Source organism: Carcharodon carcharias, chromosome 3 (genome assembly GCF_017639515.1).
Source record: "Carcharodon carcharias isolate sCarCar2 chromosome 3, sCarCar2.pri, whole genome shotgun sequence".
NCBI classification, from domain to species: Eukaryota; Metazoa; Chordata; class Chondrichthyes; order Lamniformes; family Lamnidae; genus Carcharodon; species Carcharodon carcharias.
Window position 1 is genome coordinate 88,653,682 of NC_054469.1, and position 26,897 is coordinate 88,680,578.

At 41.3% G+C, this 26,897-nt stretch overlaps 1 protein-coding gene across 7 annotated transcripts; it reads left to right on the plus strand.

The window, feature by feature from the left end:
* Positions 1-650: 650 nt before the first annotated feature.
* On the plus strand, positions 651-26,897 carry LOC121275681. 7 transcript variants are annotated; one of them, XM_041183223.1, is made up of 6 exons: positions 657-873; positions 1,862-1,984; positions 18,254-18,388; positions 19,471-19,556; positions 23,040-23,573; positions 26,395-26,897. In XM_041183223.1, the coding sequence occupies exons 3-6, from the start codon at positions 18,316-18,318 to the stop codon at positions 26,446-26,448; spliced, it is 747 nt and encodes a 248-aa protein (XP_041039157.1). In that variant the 5' UTR covers positions 657-873; positions 1,862-1,984; positions 18,254-18,315; the 3' UTR covers positions 26,449-26,897. The 7 variants fall into 7 exon arrangements, with proteins under 7 accessions (XP_041039152.1, XP_041039151.1, XP_041039157.1 ...); XM_041183222.1 differs by lacking the exon at positions 657-873 and adding an exon at positions 1,298-1,475; XM_041183224.1 differs by lacking the exon at positions 657-873 and adding an exon at positions 1,298-1,475 and having other exon boundaries at positions 1,900-1,984.

The window sequence follows — 26,897 nt, forward strand, 5'->3', positions numbered from 1 at the left end:
CACAACCAGCTCTGCCATGATCTTATTGAATGGTGGTACAGGCTTGAAGGGTCAATTGGTCTACTCCTGCTTCTATATTCCTATCTGACCCTTCTTCAGGAGCTGAAGAAAGGTCACATAGACTCAAAACATTAACTCTGTTTCTCTCTCCACAGATGCTTTCAGACCTGCTGAGTTTTTCCAGCATTTTCTGTTTTTGTTTCAGATCTCTAGCATCCGCAGTATTTTGCTTTTAACTTTATTCCTTTATCTGGTAATTTGGTCCTCCTCCCAGGTCCAATCTAAGGCAGTCAAAAGAACACCCAATTTACTGTGATTCAGAAAACCTCCCAAGTATAGAAAGTAATCTCTCAGCAAAATAATTGAGCAAATCCTTTGTAAGTAAGAAAACAGCTGAGTTCTGAGTATTCGCTGCATTACTATAGTTTTATTCAGTCCTCTCAACTGCTGTTGTGCTCTCGCCTTAATTTCACCGGCGAGTCTCAGGGAGCACAGGAAACCCGTGGCTGCGGTATTAAATTTAAAAGGGAGTTGACATACTGTTCCAATTAACATATGTTAAGAGGCAAACCGCTTCTCCCGAGAGGGTTGTGCGCAAGCAGCCCGATGTGCTCATGTAAAATGCAGAAGTTAGCAGTTTGGAGCCGACTTCCTTACACTCACATTTCGGCAGTTTTAACCATTCCCAACCCACAGCAAAAAGGCGCTCAACGTAAAAAGAAAATCGAGCTGTTGATTCTGATTTGCTTTACCGTTGAATGTGAAGTTATACACTGATGGCTTTTCTCAGGCCGTGGAGTCATCCGGACACCTGCCTCTGTTCACCGGAAATAGGCGCCAGACCGGACGAAGGGAGGGGCGGCGCTGCCGTTTGTAAGACCGGAGACCTTATAACAGCTCGCAGCAAATTGGTACACAGGGCCCATTGTTACCGATCACATACCAGTTGGGCACTGATGGACTGCAATTGCTTTCCTCAAAAATAAAGCTCATGAGTTTTGCAGACGGTGCTCATGAGGCAATGATGCCCCATCTTCAGCCACCACTCCCCCCTCCCCAACCCCATCCAGTTAAGTTATCTCACCCCGTTCATGGGGCTGAGGAGCTGATATGGCAAAGGTGATGGAGTCCGGGAACTCCCCCGTATGAAGCAGATCACCCATGATCTAGCAGATGCAGGAACAGACAACTCCCTGAATAATAGTGCTTAAGTTCCATTTGACGTCAGCCTGGAAGGAGCGTGTGGGAAAAATAATTAAAATAAATGTGGTAATTTTGATCGCCACCGGCAGATCCCCATGCACGTATCGTGTTTGGATTCCGGGAAATGCAGACTCCTGAAGCACATTTTCTCACTCATCCCTTCCTATGAACTCTCGGACCTGTACGTTCATATGGCGGGGTAATGATGTGGAGGGAGGATCCTCGACCTCCTGCCATGCTGAGGACAAGCAATTGCTCACTCCAAGCAGCTGGTAAACAAACACAGGGATGCCAATCGGGAAAACAACAGCTGGTTAAGATTTAGAACAGCGAATCTTTTTGATACATTTACTTTTCATGGGGTCAGTATTTTAGAAATCAGCTTGTTTTCAGTCCCAGCGCTGGTGCATTTTAGACAGCCCAAAGAATTTATAACCTGTGACCGCTATGGTTTCGAATCACAAAGAAATGGAACATGTTTACTGGCAATGGAATAAGTCTAAGGTTTCACAACCTGGTCGTAACAATGTGGAACAGATTTGGTCCAATAATACTTTTCTAAGTTATAGTAATATTTCAACATAACTAGTGATTTTTAATTGGGTACTTTATAAATCTATTTTTTTATCCTCTATCCCTCCCACTTTTACATGACGAGGTGTTGATCTTCTGTTTCGTACCATCATACTTCGGAAGCCAATCCATGGTGTGCTGCCTTATCCAGTTTGGCTGCAACTTGTACTGAAGTCACCCGCAATGACAGAATTTGGGAAAACTGCAGGTATGGGAGTGAGAGAGAGGGAGCCTTTGTTGCCATTTCATGTGAATATTAATTTGTTTCGAACAAAATAGATTTGAACTTCCTTAAGCCACGGTGTTTTAACGAAGTCGATGGTATGAAATGCGTCTTAAATTTGTTGTGGCCTATGAGCTCTGAAAACTCAATGTTGCCACTTTATGTTTTAAGGAATAATTTCGTTATTAACTTATATTTAGAAAATCTGTACACATTATTTAACTCTGTGGGTTATATGTTTAGATGCTCGTAAACCTAGTACCAAACTTGAGGTTTTCCGGGTCTCTGCTGTCGGTGTCCCAAATCGCTAAATCCCTCTCACCCACATCCCTGTCTCATTCACCTACACTGGCTCTCAGGTAAACAACGCTTCCATTTTAAAATCCACATTCTTATTTTCAAATCCTTCTATGGCCTTGCCCCTCCTTACCTTTGTCATCTCCTTCAAAGCTACAACCCTTTGATATCTGTGCCCCTTTAATTCTAGCTTCTTGAACTTCCGCAATTTTAGTAGCCGCACCAATGGTGATTTGCCTTTAGCTGCCAAGATCCTAAGGTCTAGAATTCCCTCCCTAAACCTGTCTGCCTCTCTACTCATTCCTTCTTTAAGATACTCCTTAAAGCCTACCTCTGACCAAGCTTTTGGCCATCTGCCCCAATATCTTCTTATGTGTTCGAAGCATCTTGGGAGCATCCTGTGAAGCATCTTGGGGTGTTTTATTATGTTAAAGGCACTAGATAAACATGGCACTTTGTTGACATTGTGGATACAGTACTACAGCATGCTTTAGTGCCCCTAAGTAGAGAGGGAAAATCAAAAGGGATCCTAAATCTGCTCCAGTGAACCCGGATTCTAAGACATGTCCAGTTGATTGGGGTACAGTCGAATTGCTATCATATGTTACAGACTCCCGAGTGGGCCGGGGGTGGGGGGGTGGATTTGTGTCATTTTGATTCCTTCATGTAAAATAGTTTAACAAAAATGTGCATTGGGGAAGAATGAATGAAATACACTTCCAAAGTTTATTTAAAATCCAACCATTTTGTCACATTCTAGGTAGTGGGTGGAATATGTGCAAGGTTCCATCATCAATTGGTGGGATTGACTTGTTTGGTCTGAATGTCACTTCTTACCCTCTTCAGATGTTTGAATGTTCAGTCTCTTCAAACTTTTAGACTGTGACAGCCAAAGGCAACTTCCTATGAGCTAACTGATAAAAAACCAAACACATGTGTATCGTTTGGTAATGGGTTAACTTATGATAACTCTTTAATACTGGGATTCTTAAGTCTTCTGAACCTTTAATTTATTGTCTTACTCATGCCAAGCAGCTACATAATTTGTGTTCACACCCCCTCACTTGGGCAATTACAGCTGTACACTCAGACCCACATATCATCCTGATTGGACCTTTTTTTTTTATTAAGCTTATGGTATAGTCTAAGCTTTCCTCCCTTACATGGACTTGGAAAATTTATCTCATGTGTGACCTTTACAATTATTTGGGAGAGACCTCTAGACAAAACAGCAGCAGTTAGAGGAAAATAATTCAATTGGGAGAGATCCCTGAGGTAATAGTGTAAGTAACAAATGTAGTTGAAGCAAAACAGGGCAAGTAGAGAGTAACATAAACACAAAGAAGGAAAGTAACTGAACAACTGCAGAGAGTAAGACTAAAAGTAAACAATTGGAAGAAAATAATGGGGAAAGGGAGAGATGCACAAAGGAATCTGAAATTTTCCATATTTATCAGGGAGGTTTTTTTTGCTGAAATTAATGGAAATAGAAACTTCAGAAGCAGGGCGAGAGTATCAGAGATGTAAGGAAAGCATAGCTTTTATAGGCCACAAAAAAGCCAGACCTGGGAAGGCCTTGTATATTATGTTTTAGCCTTGAGAAATAAAAATGAATAAATATAGCTACCAGCTATGAATACCACCTGTCCTCTTGCTTCTTGAAGGGAAGAACTTTGTCTTTTAGTATAAGACAGAACTGTGAAATTTGTACCGGAAGTAAAAGAACTTCAAACACAAACTCAAACGCTTTTTCATTTCTAACAATACTGATATTTTCTTCTATGCATTAGATTTAATTAATTCATAAATGTGCTGTTTGTAAACCTGTATGAATTTATTGAAACTAACTGAGGAAAACATTGGCAGAAATACTTGATTTGTGGGTGTTGAATTTTTCAGGAAAAGGTTAAAAAATTGTAATGAGAAATGGAATTGTTGGTATCTTCATTGCTGGTTTTATCCAAGTGGTTGCTTAATCCTGTTCATAATCCTCTTTATTTTAGAAAAAAAATCACTAAATGGAGCTGTTCATTTTCTGAGTGTGAAGCAGTTTCTGATTGCTTATGTACTGCAGAAATTTGTAATGATATTGTAGTTAAATGATTCTATTCCATGAGTGCCCTGCCTGAAGGTAGATCCTTGGCTTATTGTCTGCTGATGCTTTATCCTGAGCTGTTTCTCTTGACAGTTTGTCAGTGGCGGTTTGCCATTGCCTTCCACTCTCCGGGGCAGGATAAGGTGGTCCGATGTCTATCTTAGTTGGAATGAGAATCTAACCTGTGTTGTTGGTGTTATTCTGAACTACATGCTAGCCATTTAGCCAACTAAACTAACCCCGTTAAATGATAGTAGGCATACAATTTCAGTTCACAACTGCGTGAAAATGTATTAAATCACACTATATGCAAAAATGTAAATTTTCCAGAAAATATATACTCCAATTCACTTCCTGTCACTGTCTGAAGAACGGCCTCTTTCTTCAGTGTTTGATTTGCAGTCCTGGAGGAGGGAGGTGCACAAACAGAGATGGAGCTAAGGTCATAATTGTTGGAGGGATGTGTCAATATCCATGTTTGATACACCAGGCCCCAAGAGGTGACAATTTAGGCAAGATCCTTAAGTTGTCAGAATCAGCTTCTTCCACCCACCCCCTGCCCGATTCCCCTTACCCTGAACATGTTTTACCTACCAGATTCTGTGTGCTGTAGCTTCTGAACTTTAAACTGCAGTACAGTCCCCATTTGACATCTGCAGCCTGTTTTAAAAGAAGTTAGAGAATCAAATCTAAAAGTAGCTAGTCCTTTTGACTGCCACATTAATCAGGCACCACGTGGAAATTGCCAATATTGCATTTATTCGGCACCCAATCTAAAAGTCTTCCACATGCAAAGTCAATCCCCTAACTGAAACCCAACAAACAGCTCTACAGATCATTAAACTTCAGATATCATCTACCTGTTAACGCAGGAAACAGAAATGTTTGTGCAGTGAGGGCTGGACAGAAATTATTGGCACCAGTGCAGCAACAGCAGCCTTGGCGTTCTTCAGACAATAAATGTGCCCATGCAGGAAGAAACTCATTAAGTGTGATAACACAAGATTAGCTTATTTGAATGGTTTCATGCACCCTGGGCATGTTGATCATGATGCACCATGAGCACTAGGCCTGGAATTGTGAAGGGGAGGGGGGTGAGGGTTGGGTCAAAAATGGCAAATGAGCAATAAGAAACTGGAAATGGGCATCAGGATTTTATTCTAAAGCAGGTTTCAATTTCAGCATCTGTTACAAATATTTGTAGGAGCCTTAAAAGCCTTGTTCATAGACTCCCAGCTCCCTTCTTCCGGCCACAGACATTGGGGTGCACTTGCAGTGTAGTACTGAAGTATTACTGCAGATGCCATTTTATGGATGAAACATTAAACCAAAGTCCTGTCTCAGGTGATGTCGAAGATCCAATGGCACTATTCAAAGAAGAGAAAATAAGTTTTCTGTAGCGTCCTGCCCAACATTTATCCCTCACCAAATACCAAAGTTGAGCACTTAATTCTTTGCTGTTTGTGGAATTTTGCTGTGCACAAATTAGCAGTCAGATTTCCCTACATTGCAACGATTGCAGGCCTGAGGACTCTGCCCAATATCCTGAAAAAGGTTTGCGGGACAGGGGGTGGTTTGATACGGGGCTGTGCTTCTTAGCATTCCAAAATAAACCAGTTTAACTAAAGAGCAAGATCTGACCGAGTCTTTCCACATACCTACCTGTAGGTATAAGCCAACAGCATCTTGCACATGTGCACTTGGTTTAAAGTTACGTTTACAGCTTTGAAGCACACACTGCTATCCATTGTTGCTCAATCTGCCCTGCACTATAAATCAACAGAACAAGAGAACAGACCTGTTTCAGAGTGCCACTTCCATTGATAGCAGTCCTGTGATATGTAAATGATAAAAAATGCTGTTCCCTGGCCTGGTACCCAATTTCACGCTAGACATCCATATAAGTCGCAATTGATTGTGAAATTATGGTCATTTTACATTAATGTTAGCAGTCAGGGGATGATTTTTGGTATTCTTACTTTCCTTTTTAAGATTGCATCTGGCTTGCGGCTACCAACAGTGCCTGATATTGTTGTTCCCCTTGTACATCAAGCATAAAAATGCTTGAATTGAACTAGTGACAAATTAAAATATACACTAGGATCAGAAAATGATCAGATCAGCTGAGGGGAAAGTCCAGTTCATCCGTATATTTGCAATTTACATTAATTAAAACCATATTGCCAAAATTATGTTGTCCAAAGCTGGTTAATTTACTCTTAAGTGCCTAGAATGCATTGATACAATCAATAACATTGCCATGATTGTGCAGCACCAGTTATGTGTTCAGCTAAATTTTAAGAATTTGTATAATGAATAAAATCACAAAGGTTGTGTTGCAAAAGGTGGAGCATCTGCTGAACTTTAACATCCCCAGTGACTGATATGGAACAGATTGTGGTTCAGCCTGTTCCAGGAAGTGAGTCTATCTGAAAAATTCCCCAACCAGTGATGCCTCAATAAAGCTCTAGTTACTTTAAATTAGCTTGAATATAAAACAATTTCTGTATGCTGGACTAGGGAAGGAATAAACTCATGCCTTATTTGGTAAAAATTTCAAATTTCTTCCTTCTTTTACCCCTCTACCCCATCCTTAAGGTCCTACATATTGCTGTGATTGGTTGTCATTTGTTGCCTTAGCCAAGTGACTGTTCCTCCTATGCTCCTATGTCAAATAGTGAATGTTGGGAGTCTAGCCAACCTTGAAGGCAATCATTATCTAATATCCATGCACACTATCCAGCAAGGGGTGGGAACCCTGGCTGGTTTCTAACTACAACAACAATTTATATTTACATAGCACCTTTAACGTATTAAAACATCCCATGGAAGTGGAGGCCAATTGTATAGCTGCACTCCTTTACAAACTCATGCTTAAGCTTGTAATTCCTTGTCTGTTTTGCTCAGTACTACAGCAAACACTGCATTTCCCTAGATAGACTTTTGGGAAGTGTGCAATTTTCTTTCAGAAATACAAATTTTTGACTATTAAATAATGGAATCACTTCCAAAAGACACTTATGTGCAGGCTACCTATTCTTATTCTGATTAAGCTGATGGCTACAGATGCTCAATGCTGTGACTTATCTTTCACAGGTGAAGTTTAACCAATAAGCTTTTGTCATCTTACAAGGAGCATGAGAAACTTTGCAAGTACAACTCAGACTAATCCTGACCCTGTTTTCTTCTGTGCCCCTGTATTTATGATACATTGTTCTTGCAACAGGACGTAATTTGAAATATATTTAGATTCACAAGAATGGTTCCAGGAATGAGGAACCTCAGTTGTGTAAATAGATTGGAGAAGTTGGCATTGTTTTCCTTGGAGAGGAGAAAGTTGAGAGGAGACTTGATATAGGTATTCAAAATCATGAGCAGCCTGAACAAAGTAGATAGGGAAAAACTATTCTCACTGGTGGAAGGATCGATAATGAGAGGATCATAGATTTTAGGTAATTGGCAAAAGAAGCAATGGAGGCATGGGAGAAACATTTTCATGCAGTAAGTGATTAGAATCTTGAATACAATGCCTGAGAGTTTGGTGGACTCAGGTTCAATCGAGGCATTCAAGAGGGGAGAAAGTAGGAAATGGCACTAGGTGAATTGCTCATTCAGAGAACCGACGCAGACATGATGGGATGAATGGCCTCCTTCTATGCTGTAACAATTCTATGATTCTGTGATATATAATCAATCAACTTCAACTTTGTGTAGGGCAGCTGGGATAGTGAAAATTCAGGGAGAGACACATGAGCTGATCTTGCACACTATCCTGGTGCAAAATGCTCTGCCATCACCTGAATCTGATTTGTGCCTGTCAGTTTCATACAAACCTGAACCAGAACATCCTGTTGGATTTATTGCAAACTGTTAAAGCTGTACTTGAACACTAAATTATGCAGTGGTGGTATGATATGTGAGGGCAGATTTTCCCAGAATAGTGTGCCAGAACAGCCCTCATAACTTTCCTTGAATTTTACCTGTGAAAATTCATCTAATCTTCCACAACATCTTCCCTAAGGGTACAGCTAAGATGATCTATGATCTACTTGGAGAATCGTAAGTGTCAGCCAATTTCCAGAATTCCATTCTATGGTACATATTCTTACATGCTACTGTAGTATTGTGCTAAAGAAGCAATGGAGACATAATGTCTAATATGGATATCAGCATTACAAACCAAGCTGCATTTGCCATGAGAATGACTTTGTGTGTCATGTGAGCCATTTTATCTGATTGCATGCAACTCAAAAATGTTAACCTACAACTAGGCTGAAACATTAATCTATTTTCATGGGTGGAAATAAAAGATCCCTTGACAGTATTTGAAGAAGAGCAGGGGAGTTCTCCCAGTGTTTTAGGCGATCATCTCTCAACTAACATCAGTCAGGAAAAAGAAATGATCTAGTCATTATCTCATTGGCATTTGTGGGATCTTGGTATGTATAAATTAGCTGCTATGTTTCCTCCATTACATAAGTGACTACATCTAAAGTACTTTGTTGGCTGTAAATGACTTGGGACACGCTGATGTTGTTAAAGGCACCATATAAATAAAAATTACCAATGCACCAGCAAAAGTCAGAATTTTATTTATTCAGTTACTCTGTGCTGTGATAAAATGTACATTTTGTCTGTGCTGAATGTCTAACTTGTATCGCCTTACTAGTGCGAAAAGTCCATAAGGCGTCATTACGGTTTTCTGTGAGCTGGGGCCTGCATGGAAAATACACTGTACTAATGCAAATGGAGGTCAATTAATATGCATGGGGATAATGGTCTCTGCAAAACAACTGTGTCCTCGTATGTTGGTGCCAGCTGAATGCAGAAACATTTAGCTGCACTTTCGTCTGCCATGTCACCCCAAATCAGGTAGGGGATGAAGTTCACAGATGACACAAAAATTGTTCGGGTGGTAAATAGTGAGGAGGATAGCCATAAACTTCAGGAGGATATCAATGGACTGATCAGGTGGGCAGAGCAGTGGCAAATGTAATTCAACCCGGAAAAGTGTGAGGTTATGCACTTGGGGAGGACTAACAAGGCAAGGGATCACACAATGAATGGTGGGACACTGGAAAGTACTGAAGATCAGAGGGACCTTGGTGTGCATATCCATAGATCCCTGAAGGTGATGGGGCAGGTAGATAAGATGGTTAAGAAGGCAAATGGGATACTTGCCTTTATTAGCCGAGGAGTACAATACAAGAGCAGGGAGGTTATGCTGGAACTGTATAAAATGCTGGTTAGGCCACAACTGGAATACTGAGTGCAGTTCTGATCACCACATTATAGGAAGGATGTGCCTGCACTGGAGAGGGTGCAGAGGAGATTTACCAGAATGCTGCCTGGGCTGGGCGTTCTGAGCTATGAGTAAAGATTGGATAGGCTGCGGTTGCTTTCCTTGGAACAGTGAAGGTTGAGAGGGGACATGATAGAGGTGTATAAGATTATGAGGTGCATAGATAGGGTGCATAGGAAGGCACTTTTTCCATTAGTAGAGGGGTCAATAACCAGGAGCATAGATACTTGCGAGAGGTAGAAGGCTAAGAGGGGAGTTAAGGAGAAAGAGGGTGGTGGGAGTCTGGAACTCGCTGCCTGAAAGGATGGTTGAGTCAGAAACTCTCGTAACATTTAAAAGTATTTAGATATTCACTTGTGTTACCATAGCCTCCAGGGCTATGGGCCGAGCGCTGGAAAATGGGATTAGTGTAGTCAGATCTTTGTTGACCGGCACAGACACAGTGGGCCGAATGGCCTCCTGTGCTGTAAACATCTTTGAGTCTATGAGCAACGGTAAATGAAGGAAAATGGAGATGACCACATCTCCATCACCAGCTTGGATTTCCCTCCCTGCCCCTGCCTGAGACCAAATCACCCTGTTGCGTGAGGCTCGAGATGTAGGGCCCATGTACCCACCTGATTTGGCTGCCTACCTCTGCAGCAACCGGTGACACCTAGGAGAAGGTTAGGGGTAAACTTTTAGGCAACAGTGACAATCCCACTTAGGAGAATGTTGGAGGGGGGGAGTCTAATATTGGTCCTCTTTCCTTACCGCTGTTTAGAAGTCTTGCAGCTCATGTCAACATTTTAAAAATATTTATTTCCAGCTTTTTAAGATACATCCTCCTCATTTTGCTGCTACAGTGGGTATCCAGACTTTTTCCATCCCATAGAGTTGCCTGGTACCTTTTGGTGGCAGAGATCACACAGCCTTGGCATTATCAAAGGTTGGTGGTCCATGTAATATGATAATATGGGAAACGTCACTTCCAAAATAACCTCAAAGGAGTTGGGTTTATATTTCTGTGAATAAACACAGAAGGGGCCATTGAAATTGAGAATTACTCATGTTTAGAGATGAATTCAAGCCACTTTACAACAGATCAAAGAATCAGACCCAGCCTCGGGTAATGAGGTTTAATTGACAGCTATGTCTAAGATTTTTGCAAAACGAATACTGTTATTGATTTGGCTGTAGTTAGTGTTTGATCAACAAGAATCTCCAAATACAGGGTTATAATAGGCTTCAGATCCTTATTTTGAAAGGCAGCCAGCTTTACTTTTGCAGCCGGAGGGCTGTGCATCAACCAGTAGAAAAGGTGGCTAAGTGCTATGGCTCTGACATGTTCTACAAGGTGATAAGGGAGTTTGGGATCAATTTTCAACAAACAATGTCTGGTGATGGGGATGTGGTCAGCTCTATTTTCCTTCATTTACTGTTGTTACCTGAGTTGGGGCAACATAGCAGACAAAAGTGCAGCTACATGTGTCTGCATTCAGCCTGCATCAACTGAGCTCACTTGCAACTTGTCAGATTATCACTGGCAAGAAGCTCAACCAATTTTCCAGGTTAGAACTTGGAGCACAGACTGCATCACTTTAGTTTAGGGGGTGGAGTGGGAATGAGCTAGAGATGTGGAAGGAAAAAAGGGTGAAATTTGTTCACAAAATACTTTCTGAGATTCAATTCTTCCTAATATTTTTACAGCTGCATTCTCCTGGTGATCATTCACGATTGGTTGTTTTCATAAATCCTTAAGGGATGAATTTCTGTAGGATTTCTCCCACCTGTTCACTAACATCAGTGGAAAAGCAGCAGAAACCCTGGGGGAAAAATGGCTTTGGCATCATTTATGTAATTAGTGCAGTTTCTGCAGCTCTTCAGCCAAATTTGCAGTGGACCCATTGGAGAACTCCTGTGGAAATTCAACTTTGATTTATACGTTTGCTGTTGGTTTACTTTGAGCCCATCAACAAAGTATGCGCATGAACAAGATACTTAATATACACCTATTACTTCTGGTAAGTCACATGATATGCTGTGTCATTGGATCAGAATTGTAACATTATATAAGGTAGAGCATGTTTAATTGCCAAGGGTAGATTGGTATCTCTAAAACCAGTCTAATTTTAAATAGAGCTTCAGGTGGTTCAGAGTGTAATAGTTGTCAACTTCAGGTTCCAGCTGAGAAGCACACAAATTCTCAAGAATGTTTTTCTTTTACTGCAGCCAAGTGTGATATCAGCAATGAGGCATTTTTCCTCCTATTATTCCCACTCATCATTGTTACTTGTTTTATTTTTTTCTTTAACAACTTGTAGCAAGCAGTTCATGGGGTCTTCTAACATCTTAACGATCCAATTCCTTGTTCGTTGCTGGTTTGACATTGATTTCAGCGCATTCCTTGTAGTTTGGCCATGCACCCACTGCATTCCTCACTGGCCTGACTCTAATTCCTGTTACTTTCTGTCAAAGCCAATCTCTTTGATCCTTACCACAAACTCCATCCCTCTTCTTGACAACTGCCTGGGGCTGAACCAGATAGTATGCAACTTTGATGCTGACATGGGCTTCCAAACACATTTCTGCACCATCACTAAGGCTGCCTACTTCTGTCTCTATATTGCCTCCCCCTGCCCCTGCCTCAGCTCTTCTGCTGCTGAAACCCTCTTCCATGCCTTTTTTAACTCTAGATTTGACAATTCCAATGCACTCCTGGCCATCCTCCCATCTTCTATCCTCCATAAATTTAAGTTTATCCAAAATTCTGCTGCCCGCTTGCTAGCTTATACAAAGTCCCATTCACTAACACCCTGTGGTCTTGAATTGTATTGGCTCCTGGTTAAGCAGTGCCTCAATTTTTAAAATCCCCATCCTTGGTTTCAAATCCCTCCATAGCCTAGCTCCTTCTTATCCCTAACTCTCAGATAACTGTGCTTCTCAAATGTTGGCCTTTCGCGCATCACCATTGGTGGCTGTACCTTGGAATTCCTTCCCTACCTTTCTAATTCTTTCTTTAAGTCACTCCTTAAAACCTACCTCTTTTCTATCCTAATACAGCAAAGCCCCGCCATTCACAGGGGTTAAGTTCCTGCGATATCTCACAAATGGCGAAGTCGCAAATAGGGAACATGTTTTTAAATGGGATTCAATTGGATCGGTTCCAGCCATGCAAGGGCAGTACTGGACTCTCCAGCAAAAATGTGGTGCAGTACCTGTAAAGGACAGACAAGGGAGCTTCTGAGCAATACATCAGTGATATTTTAAAATTGAATAGAGCCTCTATTGTAGCTCTGGACCCAGCAGTTCTGACATTTCTGCGTTAATCCCTTCATTCGGGGCTGCACTTCAGCCGAAACCATTTCAGTCTCTGCTCCGTCATGGCAATCATCCCCTCAGGAAAAGAAGAAAGAAAGAAGAAACCGCAGGTAAGTGAGAATTTCTCACGCTATGGATGATGCTATCTGCAAAATAAAAAGTGTGGTAAGTAAATTTGCAAGCAAGAAAGTCACAAATGGCGGAACTTTACTGTATCTCCTTAAGTGGCTAGGTGTCAAATGTTGTTTGATAGTGCTCCTGGGATGTGTTTGGACATCTTACCATGTTAAAGGTGCTATGGAACTGCAAGTTGGTGTTGTTTGATCTCACTTTTGCGCCATGACATTTCCTCATGTTCTGTCATTTGCCAGTGTCTTTTTTGCTGAGGGAAGAGACAATCAATGTCTATTTGATCTCCAGGGCAAAACAGTTCACTTTGTCCAGGACTTCCCCTTTGATGGCTTGACTAAGAATCACTGAAATTCATCAAGCGTATGGGTGTCACACACATTTGAAAAATACTGGGGTTGAATTTAACTTGGAAATGGGAAATTGAAAAATACAAGTATAATAACTACCATCTGTTTATAAAGTTGGTAGCCAATAGACTGCACTTCTGGAAGTTCAATTCTGAGGTAATTTCGCTGGGTATTGATTGAGGAAGGATACAAGACTAGATGGAGAGAGCAGGGGAGTGGGATTAGTTATGGATTGCATTAACAAAGAGTCAGCACTAAAGCAATGGGTTGAATGGTCGTTTTGTGTGCTGTAAAGTTTCATGCATCTATGGTGTGAAATAGCTGACTCTGTGGTAGACAAAATTTGCTTTGTACCTGCAATGCCCCAATCTCCAGATCACAGTAGAAAGCATAAGACCATTGCACCAAGTAGAAAGGTAAGCCACATTGCCCATGGGTCTTCTGTTTTAAAATTTATGTAGGGTCACAGACAATTCTGAAAGGGACAGCTGAAAGAAAGTACCAGATTTGCAAATAAGTAACCTCAGATATAACTGGAGCAAAGATTTTTTTCCATTGCTGAGAGACTCCTTCACTGTCTCCCCCTCTCCACTATAAACACCATGTTTATACTGAACATTATTATTGCACTGTGGCATGGATAGCAAGGAAGGGTAATCTTGCATACTAACATGTAATTAGTCTTGTTAAGTGTCCTGAATGTCCATTACCTTATCTTAAGGCAGTTTTGTCCTGAGACGAATTCTTTGGAGGATGTGCAGTAATGCTCCATTAATGCTAATGTTATAAACAAATGTTAAGTAACAAACATAATGCACATTAGTCAAACAAAGAAATTTACTGTCAAATGATGTGTGGTAAAACTTGAGTCACTGTGCCCTGTCAAGATTTGTGACGCATAAACTGCAGAAACAGTTCTGGAATATACCACTTTCCACCAATAAACATGATGTAGAAATCTGGAAAGAGGGCAGTCCTTGACTGGGGTTGGGGGGAGGCGGTGGGGCACAATATTGGATAAGGTACAAAAAAAGAACATAAATTATGAAAATCTGAATTAAAAAGGGAAAGTGCTAGAGATGCACAACAAGTTGATCAGCATCCAAAAAAGAAATATATCATTGAAATGAATCAGTATTGCATAAATAATCAGGACAAATTTCTGCAAATTCTGCTCGGGAAACTTTCAAGCTGCAGTGTTATGGTGTTAATGTTTAGAATGATAAAAATCCTATTTGTTAGGTGATTCATTTCAGGTGTTATAAAGTTCATAAGGTGCAAGTTGGAGAGTCAAGGATTCAATATGTGTATGGGTGCATGTTGTCCTCATGGATTCTGAGGCCTTTTTAATTGTGGAATATGAAATGCTTGCTGCAGAATCATTGATAATTTTAGAGACTTCGCTGTTCGGTTAAAAAATGTGATTTGAGTAAAAATTGAGGTTTCAACTGACTGCCTCAAAATCAAAGTTAAAGAGGTAGATTTTGATCTGGCCCCTTTTTCAGCATTTCCATTGATCCTAGAGTCTCTGGGATGACTGGCAAACTCTAGAAGAAAGAGCTTTAGTAGAAGCAGGTCCTCAACTTTCAACAGGACATTCAGTTTGAGCTGCTAACACTGGGTACGTGTTCACAGGCAACTCATCCAAACAAAGACATCAATTTCTGGCCATCTTTCTCATTGGAAGCAGATCCTGGGTAAATCCCAGGAGAAGGGATTGGAGCAGGCTATGGGGGATTCTTGAAGGAATTACAACTATGACTCCTCTGGCTCCACAGAATGTGTTAGTTCAAAAAAATAGTTTTTAAATTTGCCTGTTATTGACTGACGCGGGAGCCTCTGAAGAACCCTGAATTGGACAAACCCAATGCTTGCTCCACCCATTACGACTATTTTCTTGCTGGAACCAATGCCTGCTTAGATTGGGCACAGGCTGCCCCATTGCTAAATCGTTATACTTGACACCCATTTTACACTTGACAAAATAAAAGTAAAGGTCTGATAAATGATGTTGAGGTGTAGGAGTTGTCTGTGTGAATTGTTGAACCAGTTATTGGTTAAGCCTCTTTTATTTTTGTCCCATCCTATTGGTGAGGACATGCTTTTTTCCATCCAGTGGAACAGAGACAGTGAAATATTTTATTTCATTGATCAGCATGATTGAAACTTTAAAACAAAAGACATGGATTAAGGCTAACTTGAATGGATAATCATTGTCCTGCCCTCTTGTAGCTCTGGCTGGATGTTGGGATGAATGATAGCTAGTTAGCATTTCTACATGAATGCAAGACTAATGTCTTTCACATTGCCATGGGGAAGAGGAAGCCATTTTTGAGATCTGGTTAAAGGGTTCCCTATAAATCAATGAGTATCAGAAGCTGACAACAGAGGTTCTGTGTGGTCAGCAGAGAGGAAAAAGCTGCTTGACTTTGTGAGCTACCACAGCTGGACACAGGAGGGAGACCATCTCTAGGCAAAGAAATGCATCCTGTAACCTTCTACAGATTCCGGGAGATTTGTTCTGGCATGGCCAGGGGGAGGAAGAATCATCAGGACAGGCATTACTGCTGGCAGTTGATTTAAGAAACTCTCCAAAAACTGAGGAAAGCGCCTAGAGACAGCCACTCATAGTTACTACTCAAAGCCTGGAATACGGGAACCCATTGGAAGCTGGGAGCAACTGTGTTCTGTTTCCTATAAGGACTCTAATTCTGTGGACAATGAGATGTATGATAAATGGCCGAGAATTAATTTAATAAATAGTGAGAGGTCTGGTTACACTCTGCAGAGAGGTACCAAATTTAGTTTATTGAGTAGTCTACCATGCAATTTACAGCTCACTATGGGTTATTTGTTTTCCTTTCTCCAGGTTCAGTAAGTGCCTGTCAGTCCCTCCAACTCTGGGATTTTTCCTGTCACAGACTCTACTTTGGATCAGGATGATTTCTAACCTTTAAAGATATTTGCTGCTCTCTCATATGCAGATCAGGAGCAGCCCTGGCCTTAAATAAAACCAGACAGTATTGGAAATACTCATCAGGTCTGCCAGTGGAGAAAGGAACCAAGTAAACATTTTTGAGATAGATACAATTTCTTCAGCCCTGACCTTGTTCCCAAGATTATAAACTTTTATCTGGATCAGTTTTAATCTCTCTCTGTGTTTCTGCTGTTGATGCAGATCAGATTAGCAGAGGTTTCAGAACAGTAAAACAAGCACCAGTTCTAATGTAAAGAGCAAACTGTTGTGAAGAGAGAGTCCCCATGCATATGATCCATTGACTCTCAATTATCCCAGATCTTCTTGCTCTCAAGCAATGCTTTCACCTACAGACAACTATCACCTTTATTTAAACTGCAAAAGCTAATCCTGCACCACTTAGAGTTGATTAGAAGGTCTTAAATGCACAAAAGATAATGGAACATTAATGAAGTGTTAATTACTTACATATGTCTCACCCTACATTCAGTGCTCCTTAAAGAGTTAATCACAGCTGTTTCTGTCTGCACTAAATTGAGCACTTAAGGTGTTATAATCAAAAACTTTAAAGTTGACATTAATGCAAATAGATACTAGTTATGACTTATATGACTGCCAACTTTAAATGTGAATATTTTTAGTGCCAAAGACTGTAGATCCAGTGCAGGTGGGCACTTGGGTTTGAGTAAACATCAAGTTCAGATCAAAGTTTGCCTTGTCTGATACTTGTAAGCATCCTACGTAAAATGCATTTCTGAGTTACAATCCATAGTAAAAAATTCCACCATTTACTACTGACTGGCGCTAAATTAGGAATCTCACTCTGATGGTATAGGATTCCTGATATAGGAAGTATAACAAATTATTTTGGCGGAGGATGGATTGCTAATTACTGAAGAGCATTAATCTGTATTTAGCCATGCCATGTTTGATTTGGGAGCACTCCCTTCTGGTATTAAAGCACAAAATACACATCAAAAATATATATTCAAATAGCTTACATTTCAAATGCACAAGATTATAGTACAGTACAAAACTATATGAATTTTTAGCTCGCATGTAAAATAGCACGTGATGACGTTGGGCGAGCGTCCCATGTCATTCTGCACTCACATGATATTTCAGTCGGCGGACACACACAAAAGTCAGAAACGGCCCACCAACAATTAAGAGGGCAATTAAGCCCATTAAAGTTCCAATTGTCCTCAATTTTTCGTTGTCAGTCCAACCTTACGGTTGATGAATGGGCGAATGCCAGGGCGGGATGAGGTTTCTGTTATCCAGTTTAAAAAAAATAAAAATGTATGGACAGAATTTTCATCAGGTGGCTGATTCTGATGCGTGGACGTTTTTTTCTGGATTTTAAAATCTTTATTTATTGCTTTTAAATTCTTCAGTTTCCTGAGATAGCTCTCTGCCTTTCATTTTGCTTACATCAGTGCCCGCCCTCCTCCTGCCCCCACCCCGGCAACGCAGAGCATTTCAGCGCGCCTTTCACGCTGGATCACCATTAATTAGCCAGCCAGTGTAAAATTGCGGTCGGGGGCCGATTGCGGTTGGTGGTCTATTCCCCAGCCACTCCGGGGCCCGCCGATCGCATGCGCCCCCACCGAACTAAAAGCCCTTTCCCCAGGCTTCTTTAACTAATGCGATCATAGCAGATGTTCCTGCAGGTGATTTTAGCATCTCTATATGAGTTGAATTTTAAAGAACAGGAACAAATAGCTGATTGATGTATACACTAATAAATTATTTCCCATTGCTTCTGATTTTGAATGATTATCTTTTCTGCCTATTTGCGCAGAACATAATGAGGCGATAGTGAAGTTCAACTGACTATTTGGAAGGAATAACCTTTGTAGGGTGATGCAACATGCTATTTTCCACCTGCTACCCTTACTGAACTTGATCTTCACATCTGTGTGCAGTGCCAAAGGAGGTCAGCCATTAATTTCTAACAAGGCAGGCATGCGGTCTACACCTAAAATTCCACTAATTCTGCTCTGAAACTAGTCAGCTTTAGAGATACAAAAATTTTACTGGCAAACTTGAGCTCTGATTATTTTTACATTTAGCCTTTCTCCCCCTTTGTATAAGTGATTTGCCTCTAATTGTCACTTCCTTCAGAGACTGGCAATACCCTTTACTGAAATTGTAGGGTGAATCCTCAATCTATCATTCCATGGTATAAAATCTGTTGAATTGTCTCCACACCGCCCATTCCCACCATTCCCACACCCACTCTGGGGCAGAATTTTGCCCTTGGCAGGGCAGGCAAGGCGGTCGGGAAGCCGACCGCCACCCGTGATCGGGGCCACACTGCAATTTCACATTGGTGGGCCAATTAAGACCCGCCAGCATGAAACACGAACGGCAGTGCTCAGCGCTGCCTGTGCGGGCGGGGGAGGAGGGTGAGTGTATGTGTGCGAGTATACACTTGAAAATATTCCTGAGGCACAGAGGTGCCTTAGGGAAATGAACAGTTTTTAAAAATTAGAAATAAAAATGTTTTAAATGTTATAAAACATGTCCTATCATGTGACTGTCACATGAGTAGTGACATGTTATAAATTAAATTTTAAAAGTTTTATTTTATTTTTATTTGGTGTTGGAAACCTCATCCCACCCATGGATGAGGTTTCCAAAAAAATGCAAAGGCCTCTTGGCCTTTTTGCCTGCCCACCAACTGTGAGGCAGCGAAAAATTTGTTTCAATGACCTTGTTAATAGCCTTAATAAGCTTTTTAATTGTTGGCTGGCACACTGCCAACTCCGGCACTTGCCTGCCAACCGAAAGTTTGCGTGACTGTGTGTTGACGTTGGGACGCTTGCCCGACGTCAACGCATGTCATTTTACAGTTGAGCAGGTCGGGCGGGCACCCTCCCACCGAGTAAAAGTTCAGCCCCTGGTCTTTTTGCTCCTTCCTACACAGTAACCAGGTATTGTTAGTGCATGTATTTTTAAATGGAATGTTATGCTTTCATACTTAGCTTATTGTTTTTAATTTATCTTACTACATAGGTGTTAGAACTGTAGCAGATGCTGGACTTAATGGAAACGCTCCTCAACCACCCCCGTATGACTTGAACCCACCACCTTACTCTGCGGTATTGCATCAAAAATCTATTTCTACTGTTTCAATTGTATTGTATTAAAGCAGACAGAAAGGAAATCTAGTTCATAGGTTCTTGCAAAACCACTGATATCCTGAATCTCCTGAACATTTTGTTGCCAAGCCAATGCTAGATAGTAGCCAAAATATATGAAAAGTTTAATTTCATAGAAACAAAAATGTATATTTTCAGAACCTAGTTCTCTTAATTAACTCAGGAAGCAACTCTCTCAGGGTTCCCCACTCAATTTCACCTAATATTTAAAATGTTTAATTGTGTGGTGAATTCCTTATATTCTCTGTCTCTTATATATGTAAGTATCTAGAATTTTTTTTTAGGTGATGTAAAGTCTTATAAGGACAGCAGAATGAGATCTCGAACTTGCCCTAGACATTCTTCTAAACCTAGTTATGTATGTAAAGAGGTAGCTAAGTTTAACATAACTGCATCCATTCTAGACAAATTGATAACTGATTTAGCAAAGTAGAGACTCACCTCATCAACACCGATCACTGATAAGTAGGTCAGAGCCCTTCTTGTTGAACATGGTCCTCACTTTACCATTTTAGAACCAGATTGGTAAGTTGGTTTTATGATGCAGAAATTCCATCAAGCATTGTCAGGTCTTTAGTAGCCTAACTTGTCATCCATAAAGTACCACTGGATGCCACTCAAAAAGAAGCCAAAGAACTTTGTGAACTTTGTTATATTTTGTGGAATTGGAAGAAGCACCAGGGCTCTTCTTGAGTTCACAAGATCATTACAGGCCACTACTGACCTGACTACCCCTTCAATTCCCACCACCAATGGATCTTGGCACAAGTAAAATTAGTTAATCCCTGATGTCGTTTGCCTGATTTTATTCTTTCCTTGGGTCCTTTTGTTCATGTGTAACTCTGGAATCAAACCCTTTTTGGGGCACTAAGGAGTTTAGACTGCAGAGTATTTCTAATGATATCTGATAATGATCTAAGACGACAGCTTTACCTTCTATCTCTGTGGGCCAGATTTTCATGCTGGAGGTGGGAATCAGAAGACTCCTGCTGTTGTAATCCCATCTCTGCCTCAAGACTGCCAGCTGGCAGGGCCTGGACCCCAATATGATCCCAAGTGGCCTGGGGATGGGCCTGTCACTGAGGCAAGAGCGGAGGTGGGACAAGTCCAAACGGGCAGGCTAAAAGTCCTCTCTGTTCCCAAAAAAGCCTCGGCTTGGTGCTTTCAAGGCAATCAGCAGCTCACCTACATGACCACTTTAACCAGCCTTTCCCACCACCACCCACCCCCCCACCCCCACCCCTTACCTCCCCTTACCCATTATCCACTTTATGAACAGAACTCACAAGCTCTATTATAACAGGTGGAAACTGTTAATAGCTTATAAGACTCCCCAAGTAAACAAACAGACTTTTCAAGGGAGCTGCGTAAACAATGTGAAGCACTTGTAAAATGATTGGACAGTTGGATTGTAGCCAAGAACCCATAAAATTTCCTGAGTAAACAAACAGACTTCAGAACTGTTATCTCAACAGATGTCTATACTGAATACCTAAAAACATTGGGAAAAGATGAAAAATTTACACTTGGTTATAATACTAGGTTACTCATTCAATAATGTGAAATGTATTCTACCTTTACATCCATTAGATGAATTTTCCTAACTGATCTGAAGACTTCAACATTTGCAATGTCGATCTTTTACTTGACAGCTCGCCAGTTGGCAGAAGTAACAATCTGGCAAGCACATTGCTTAATGAGTAATTACATCTTCCAACCACGGCACAGTCATGACTCACCTTAATGAACACATTTACAACTCATGTTATAGCATTTAATGAACTGTACAGGAGGCAAAATCATTTCACTTAGCTTTTAAATTTTACCCCACTTCAGTCCATGGTTCATGCCTCTGTGCAGCTGCTAAAGTCTGGCTGCCTCTGTGAAAATTTAAATATTTACCTGGGACAGGCTCGCGATGAGTTCTCAACACTGTCAGTTGCACCTTTTCATAGGAGCGGGTGGGTTCCAGGGCCTGCTTCCTCCCCATCCACATGTAAACGGAATGGAGGCAGGAATTCCAGCCACCCAACCCCATCAGTCTAGCCTTTATTTGGTCCTGATTGGGAACCACTAAAATCCAGCCCTTTATCTCCATGAAACATTCTTATGTGCCTATCTTCCTCCTCCCTTCCCCAGAGTAATAAGAGCCACAACTACACTTTCCTACAGCCCAACACCTTCCAACTCATTCAGTGGAATTGTGCAAGCAAAAAAAATCAGTAATTAATCATGAGGCAGTTAGGTCTGATGGAAAGACAGTAGGTTTATACGGATGCATGACCTAGCTGCATCGATGACACCCTTTACATTTCCCCCTCAATTTTGGGCTTTCCAAGGGCTATGCCTGCATTAGTTGGATGCTGATGATACTTTATCTATATTTATCTTGCACTCTCAGGTAGCCTTGATATGAATGTCAGTCAACGCTGGAAATGTAAATCCAGGAGTTCCAGTGCAATGTATTAATACCAGGGTCAACATTTTCCCCCTGTCGGGGGGTGAGGGCAGCCTTCTGATTGGCGCCCTCGGTCAGGGGGGCGCAGCCATTTTAAGTGGCCAGGCCAATTAAGGCCCGCCCAGCGTGACGTCCGCCAGGAAGCACTATGCGCTCCCTGTGCAGATCAGGGCGGGGGGGATTCCCTCAGCCGGGAGTGCACTCTTTCCCGCATGCATGCGAAAGAGGGCACAGATCTCCCTAAGGCAAAGTGCTGCCTCAGGGAGATCGGCTCCGATTTAAAACTTTTAATAAACGTGGTTAACATTTTTCCCTGCCATGTCCCCTCATGTTGGGACATGTCCATAAGTTTTATTGAAACCTAAGTTAAAAATTTAAATACCCTCATGAAATCTAATCCCGCCTGTGGATGAGGTTTCATGCTTTTTCAGAGGCCTGCCTGGGCTCCCGGCCTGCCTGCCAACCTTAAGGTTGGATGAACAAGTCCATCAATGAGGTTAATTAGTTTTTTAATGGCCTTAATAGGCTGTTGACAGTTTGGCAGGTGCGCAGCTGATTCGGCTGCACGCCCGCCGAATTGAAAATCTAAATGACGCGGGGTGACGTTGGGATGAACACCCGACGTATCCCCGCATCATTTTACGTGTCGGTGAGTGGGCCCCGCCCCCGCTCACCGACCAGAAAAACATGCCCCAGGTCCTCGTGGAAACTTAACTTGGTAATTTTTGAGTTTGGTGAAAATATTGGATTTTTTTGGCTCTGCTTCTGCAATTGGTTGCTTTAAGTCTGTTCAACATCATTTGATAAATGTTATTTAAGCTTGATGCACCATTCGCCTTGTCTTGGTAGTGAAGTTAACGATGTTAATTGTTTTCATGCATGCGAAACAGCAAATTAATATGATAAAACAAATAGTTTCCTATTGAAGAAGATAGTTCATCTTGCTCTGTGATTTAATTTTGTAGGTTTCCTCACATTACCCCTCTCTACGTCAGAGAGATGAAACATATACTTCTACTGGATATCAAACCAACTACCCAGCATCTGCTCCATATCCACTATATCCAACATACCCAACAGCACCGCAACTGCCAAATGCTCATCCACAATATGCTAGCTACCAGAAGTCACTTGCTGCTTCATCAGTGGTTTATGTCCCCCAGAATACTGGTGCTGCAGTTTCTTCTCCAATTTTGCCTTACTTTGTCAACCAGCAGCATCCTAGTTCAATTTGTGTTGTCAACCAGCAGCAACATGGAGCAACCTATGTTGTCAACCAGCAGCAACATGGAGCAACCTATGTTGTCAACCAGCAGCAACGTGGCACAACCTATGTTGTCAACCAGCAGCAACGTGGTGCAACCTATGTTGTCAACCAGCAGAAAATTGCCCCAACATATGTCGCCAACCAGCAACATCCTGCAGCACAGATGGTTCTGATTCAGTCTGGCAATGCTGCAAGAGCAAATCATGTAATCTCTGGTTATCCAACAGCAACGGTCAGTCAACAATCTACAAAAAATCTTGTTGAGGGGTTAGCAACTTTTGTCTTGTCTAGCGTAGAACATGTACTTAACTCAAAACCAAGAAATAAAGTACACAAAGTAGCATTGCATTTCAATATTTACTTCTCAAACACTTCCTGATTTCAATCTTATGTTTCAAAAACATTATTTAAGTTCAAAACCATTGCCATTTTAGAAAGAAAATCTGTTTTTGCCTTCATAGCTTTCTAAAGTGTCCTCCTCCATCAGACTGTAAGATACTGGTTTTGCCATGTTATCCCTTTAGTTACTGTCTTGTGATTGGAACTTCAACAATATATGTATAGCACCATCAACATAAAGTGTTGTGGGGTGTTTTACAGAGACAGAAATGGAAGCTGAGCCAAAGAAGCATATATTAAGAGGGATATACAAATGCTTGAGTCAAAGAGGTGAATTTAAAGGAGGATCTAGATGGAGGAGAGGGAGATGATATGGCAGAGGGTTTAAGGAGAGAATTCCAGTGCACGGGGCATAACTGTCTGAAGGCATGGTCAACAGTTGTGGGGTGAACATAGGAAGTACGTAAAAGGGGCCAGAGACAAAGGAGGAATGAGAGATTTGGTGGGTGGAGGATGGTGGTTCTCATTGTCAGGCTGGAGGAGGTTACAGAGAATGGCAGAATCAAGGACATGAAGGGATTTAAAGAAGAGGATAAGAATTTAGAATTGAGGACATTACCAGACCAGAAGCCATTGTAGGTCAGTGACCAGGAGAATGGTACTCAGTGCAGGATCGAACTTGGACACTAAGGGCCGGATTTTAGCAACTACGACAGGTAACTCGAGTCAGGAAATTTCTCAATTTTTCGGACAGGCCTCAGTTTAAAAAGTAACATTAATTGTGCAATTTTTCACTCGGGGCACAGGTGCGGGATAGAGTCGGGCTCAGAATGTAGGCAGCCATGGGTGAGCAAGTGCCCAGGTGGGCTGGTTAGAACTCTCCCCTCAGTTCTCTGGGACTTTGCCCCAGCTGTTTTTGAAATTGTTAGGACCTCTAGCCCTTGCCCCTCATATCCTCCATGCCACTCCCGTAGCCACTCACCCAGTGTCCTATCTCAGGAGCCATATGACGACATATGCAATCGAATAGTGAAGTCTGAAGGTGACAAATGCAGATGGGCTGAAATAGGGACAGAGATGGTTAATGTTACAAATTTGGAATTATGAAGCATTTGTGGTGAAGAGAAAATGGAGTCACAAGCACAGCTATGGTTGAATAGGACACAGGTTGTGAAGAATCTGAGCCTGAGTCAATGGCTTGGGAGGGGAATGTAATCAATAGTATGGATTTAGAGTTTCACTGTACATGTGGAAGCTGACCTCGCGTTTGCCAGTGATGTCACCAAGGGACAGCATGTTGATGTGGAGAGATGCATGGGGCCAAGAAAAGAATCCTTGGAGGATTCCAGAGGCATTTGAGCAGGGACAGTGAAAGAAGCCATTGCTGCTAATGCTTTGGCTATGATTGAATAGGTAAGAGTGAAACCAAACTTGAGCCGAACTTTCAATTGCAAGAGGGGGCAAGGAGGGGTGTGGTGATGCATTGAAAACTGTCTTCCCGAGGTTGTCCCAGGATGCTGGTGCTTCCAGAATGTGATGCAATTTCCAAGGTAAGGAAACAAAGAACTGCCTTGCCTTCAATTAATGGCCTATTAAGCTTATTAGGCAGGAGAGGAGGAAGGCAATTTCAATCCAAACCATCTGGTGCTCCTTTGAAAATATCTGTCAGGTTCAATGCAGGGAGCGGCAAAGTTTTTTTTTAAACAGTAACATTTTTGCCACCAGGGGTTTCACTGTAAGTTCAGGTGCAGTTCCATTTGGCTGGCCAATTGGCCAGTTCTCTGAGCATTGAACAAAAAAAAGTGAAGCTGATTCTAAACTAAGCATATAACAAGGGAAAACAAATTAGCCATCTTGGGCTGCTCTTACTTACCTTACTTACTTACTGGCTAAAACAAAAACAGAATTACCTGGAAAAACTCAGCAGGTCTGGCAGCATCGGCAGAGAAGAAAAGAGTTGACGTTTCGAGTCCTCATGACCCTTCGACAGAACTTGAGTTCGAGTCCAAGAAAGAATTGAAATATAAGCTGGTTTAAGGTGTGTGGGGGGGTGCGGAGAGAGAGAGAGAAGTGGAGGGGGTTGGTGTGGTTGTAGGGACAAACAAGCAGTGATAGAAGCAGATCATCAAAAGATGTCACCAACAATAGAACAAAAGAACACATAGGTGTTAAAGTTGGTGATATTACCAACTTTAACACCTATGTGTTCTTTTGTTCTATTGTTGGTGACATCTTTTGATGATCTGCTTCTATCACTGCTTGTTTGTCCCTACAACCACACCAACCCCCTCCACTTCTCTCTCTCTCTCTCTCTCCGCCACCAACCCCCCCCCCCCAAACACACACACACACACACACACACACACTTTAAACCAGCTTATATTTCAACTCTTTCTTGGACTCGAACTCAAGTTCTGTCGAAGGGTCATGAGGACTCGAAACGTCAACTCTTTTCTTCTCCGCCGATGCTGCCAGACCTGCTGAGTTTTTCCAGGTAATTCTGTTTTTGTTTTGGATTTCCAGCATCCGCAGTTTTTTTGTTTTTACTTACTGGCTAGTTGAGAACAGAGAGATTAATCAATTAAGTTAACATTTCATTCTTTTGATTAGGAAAAGATATATAATCTAGGAAGTGGGAAATAGGTTAATATTGACTTGTGATTTCCTGAATAGATAACTTTATCATATTAATTTGTATCTCTGTCCTATTTCAGGGAAGGCAAATAACAATTAGAACTGGAGGAAGTGGTGTGATCATACACAAGTAGATGAAAATGGAATTAACAGCAGCATATATATATGTGTGTGTGTGTATATATATATATATATATATATATATATATACAGCTCTGCAAAGAATATTGCATGTTTCTATAATATATACCTCAGACTTCATTATAAACTCCTGTACTTTCCCAGCTAACGAATTCATAGATTAAAATGCAAGACTTACTTCAATTCTATCTAAAGCATATAATATAATAGAAAAATTCTTTGATCTTAAGGCTGCAACATTATTATAATGAAAAATACATGGAAAGTATGAGAAAGTCTAATAATTGTTAGACCATCTGAGGAACTGCTCTGTACCTCTAATAATCTGGAATATTGTAATGATGTTTCCTAGTTTGTAAAATATATAACATGTACATCAATATCACAAAGCTGTTTGCAATACAGAATCTTCAATAAAAAAATACTTTTTTTTATTAAGAAA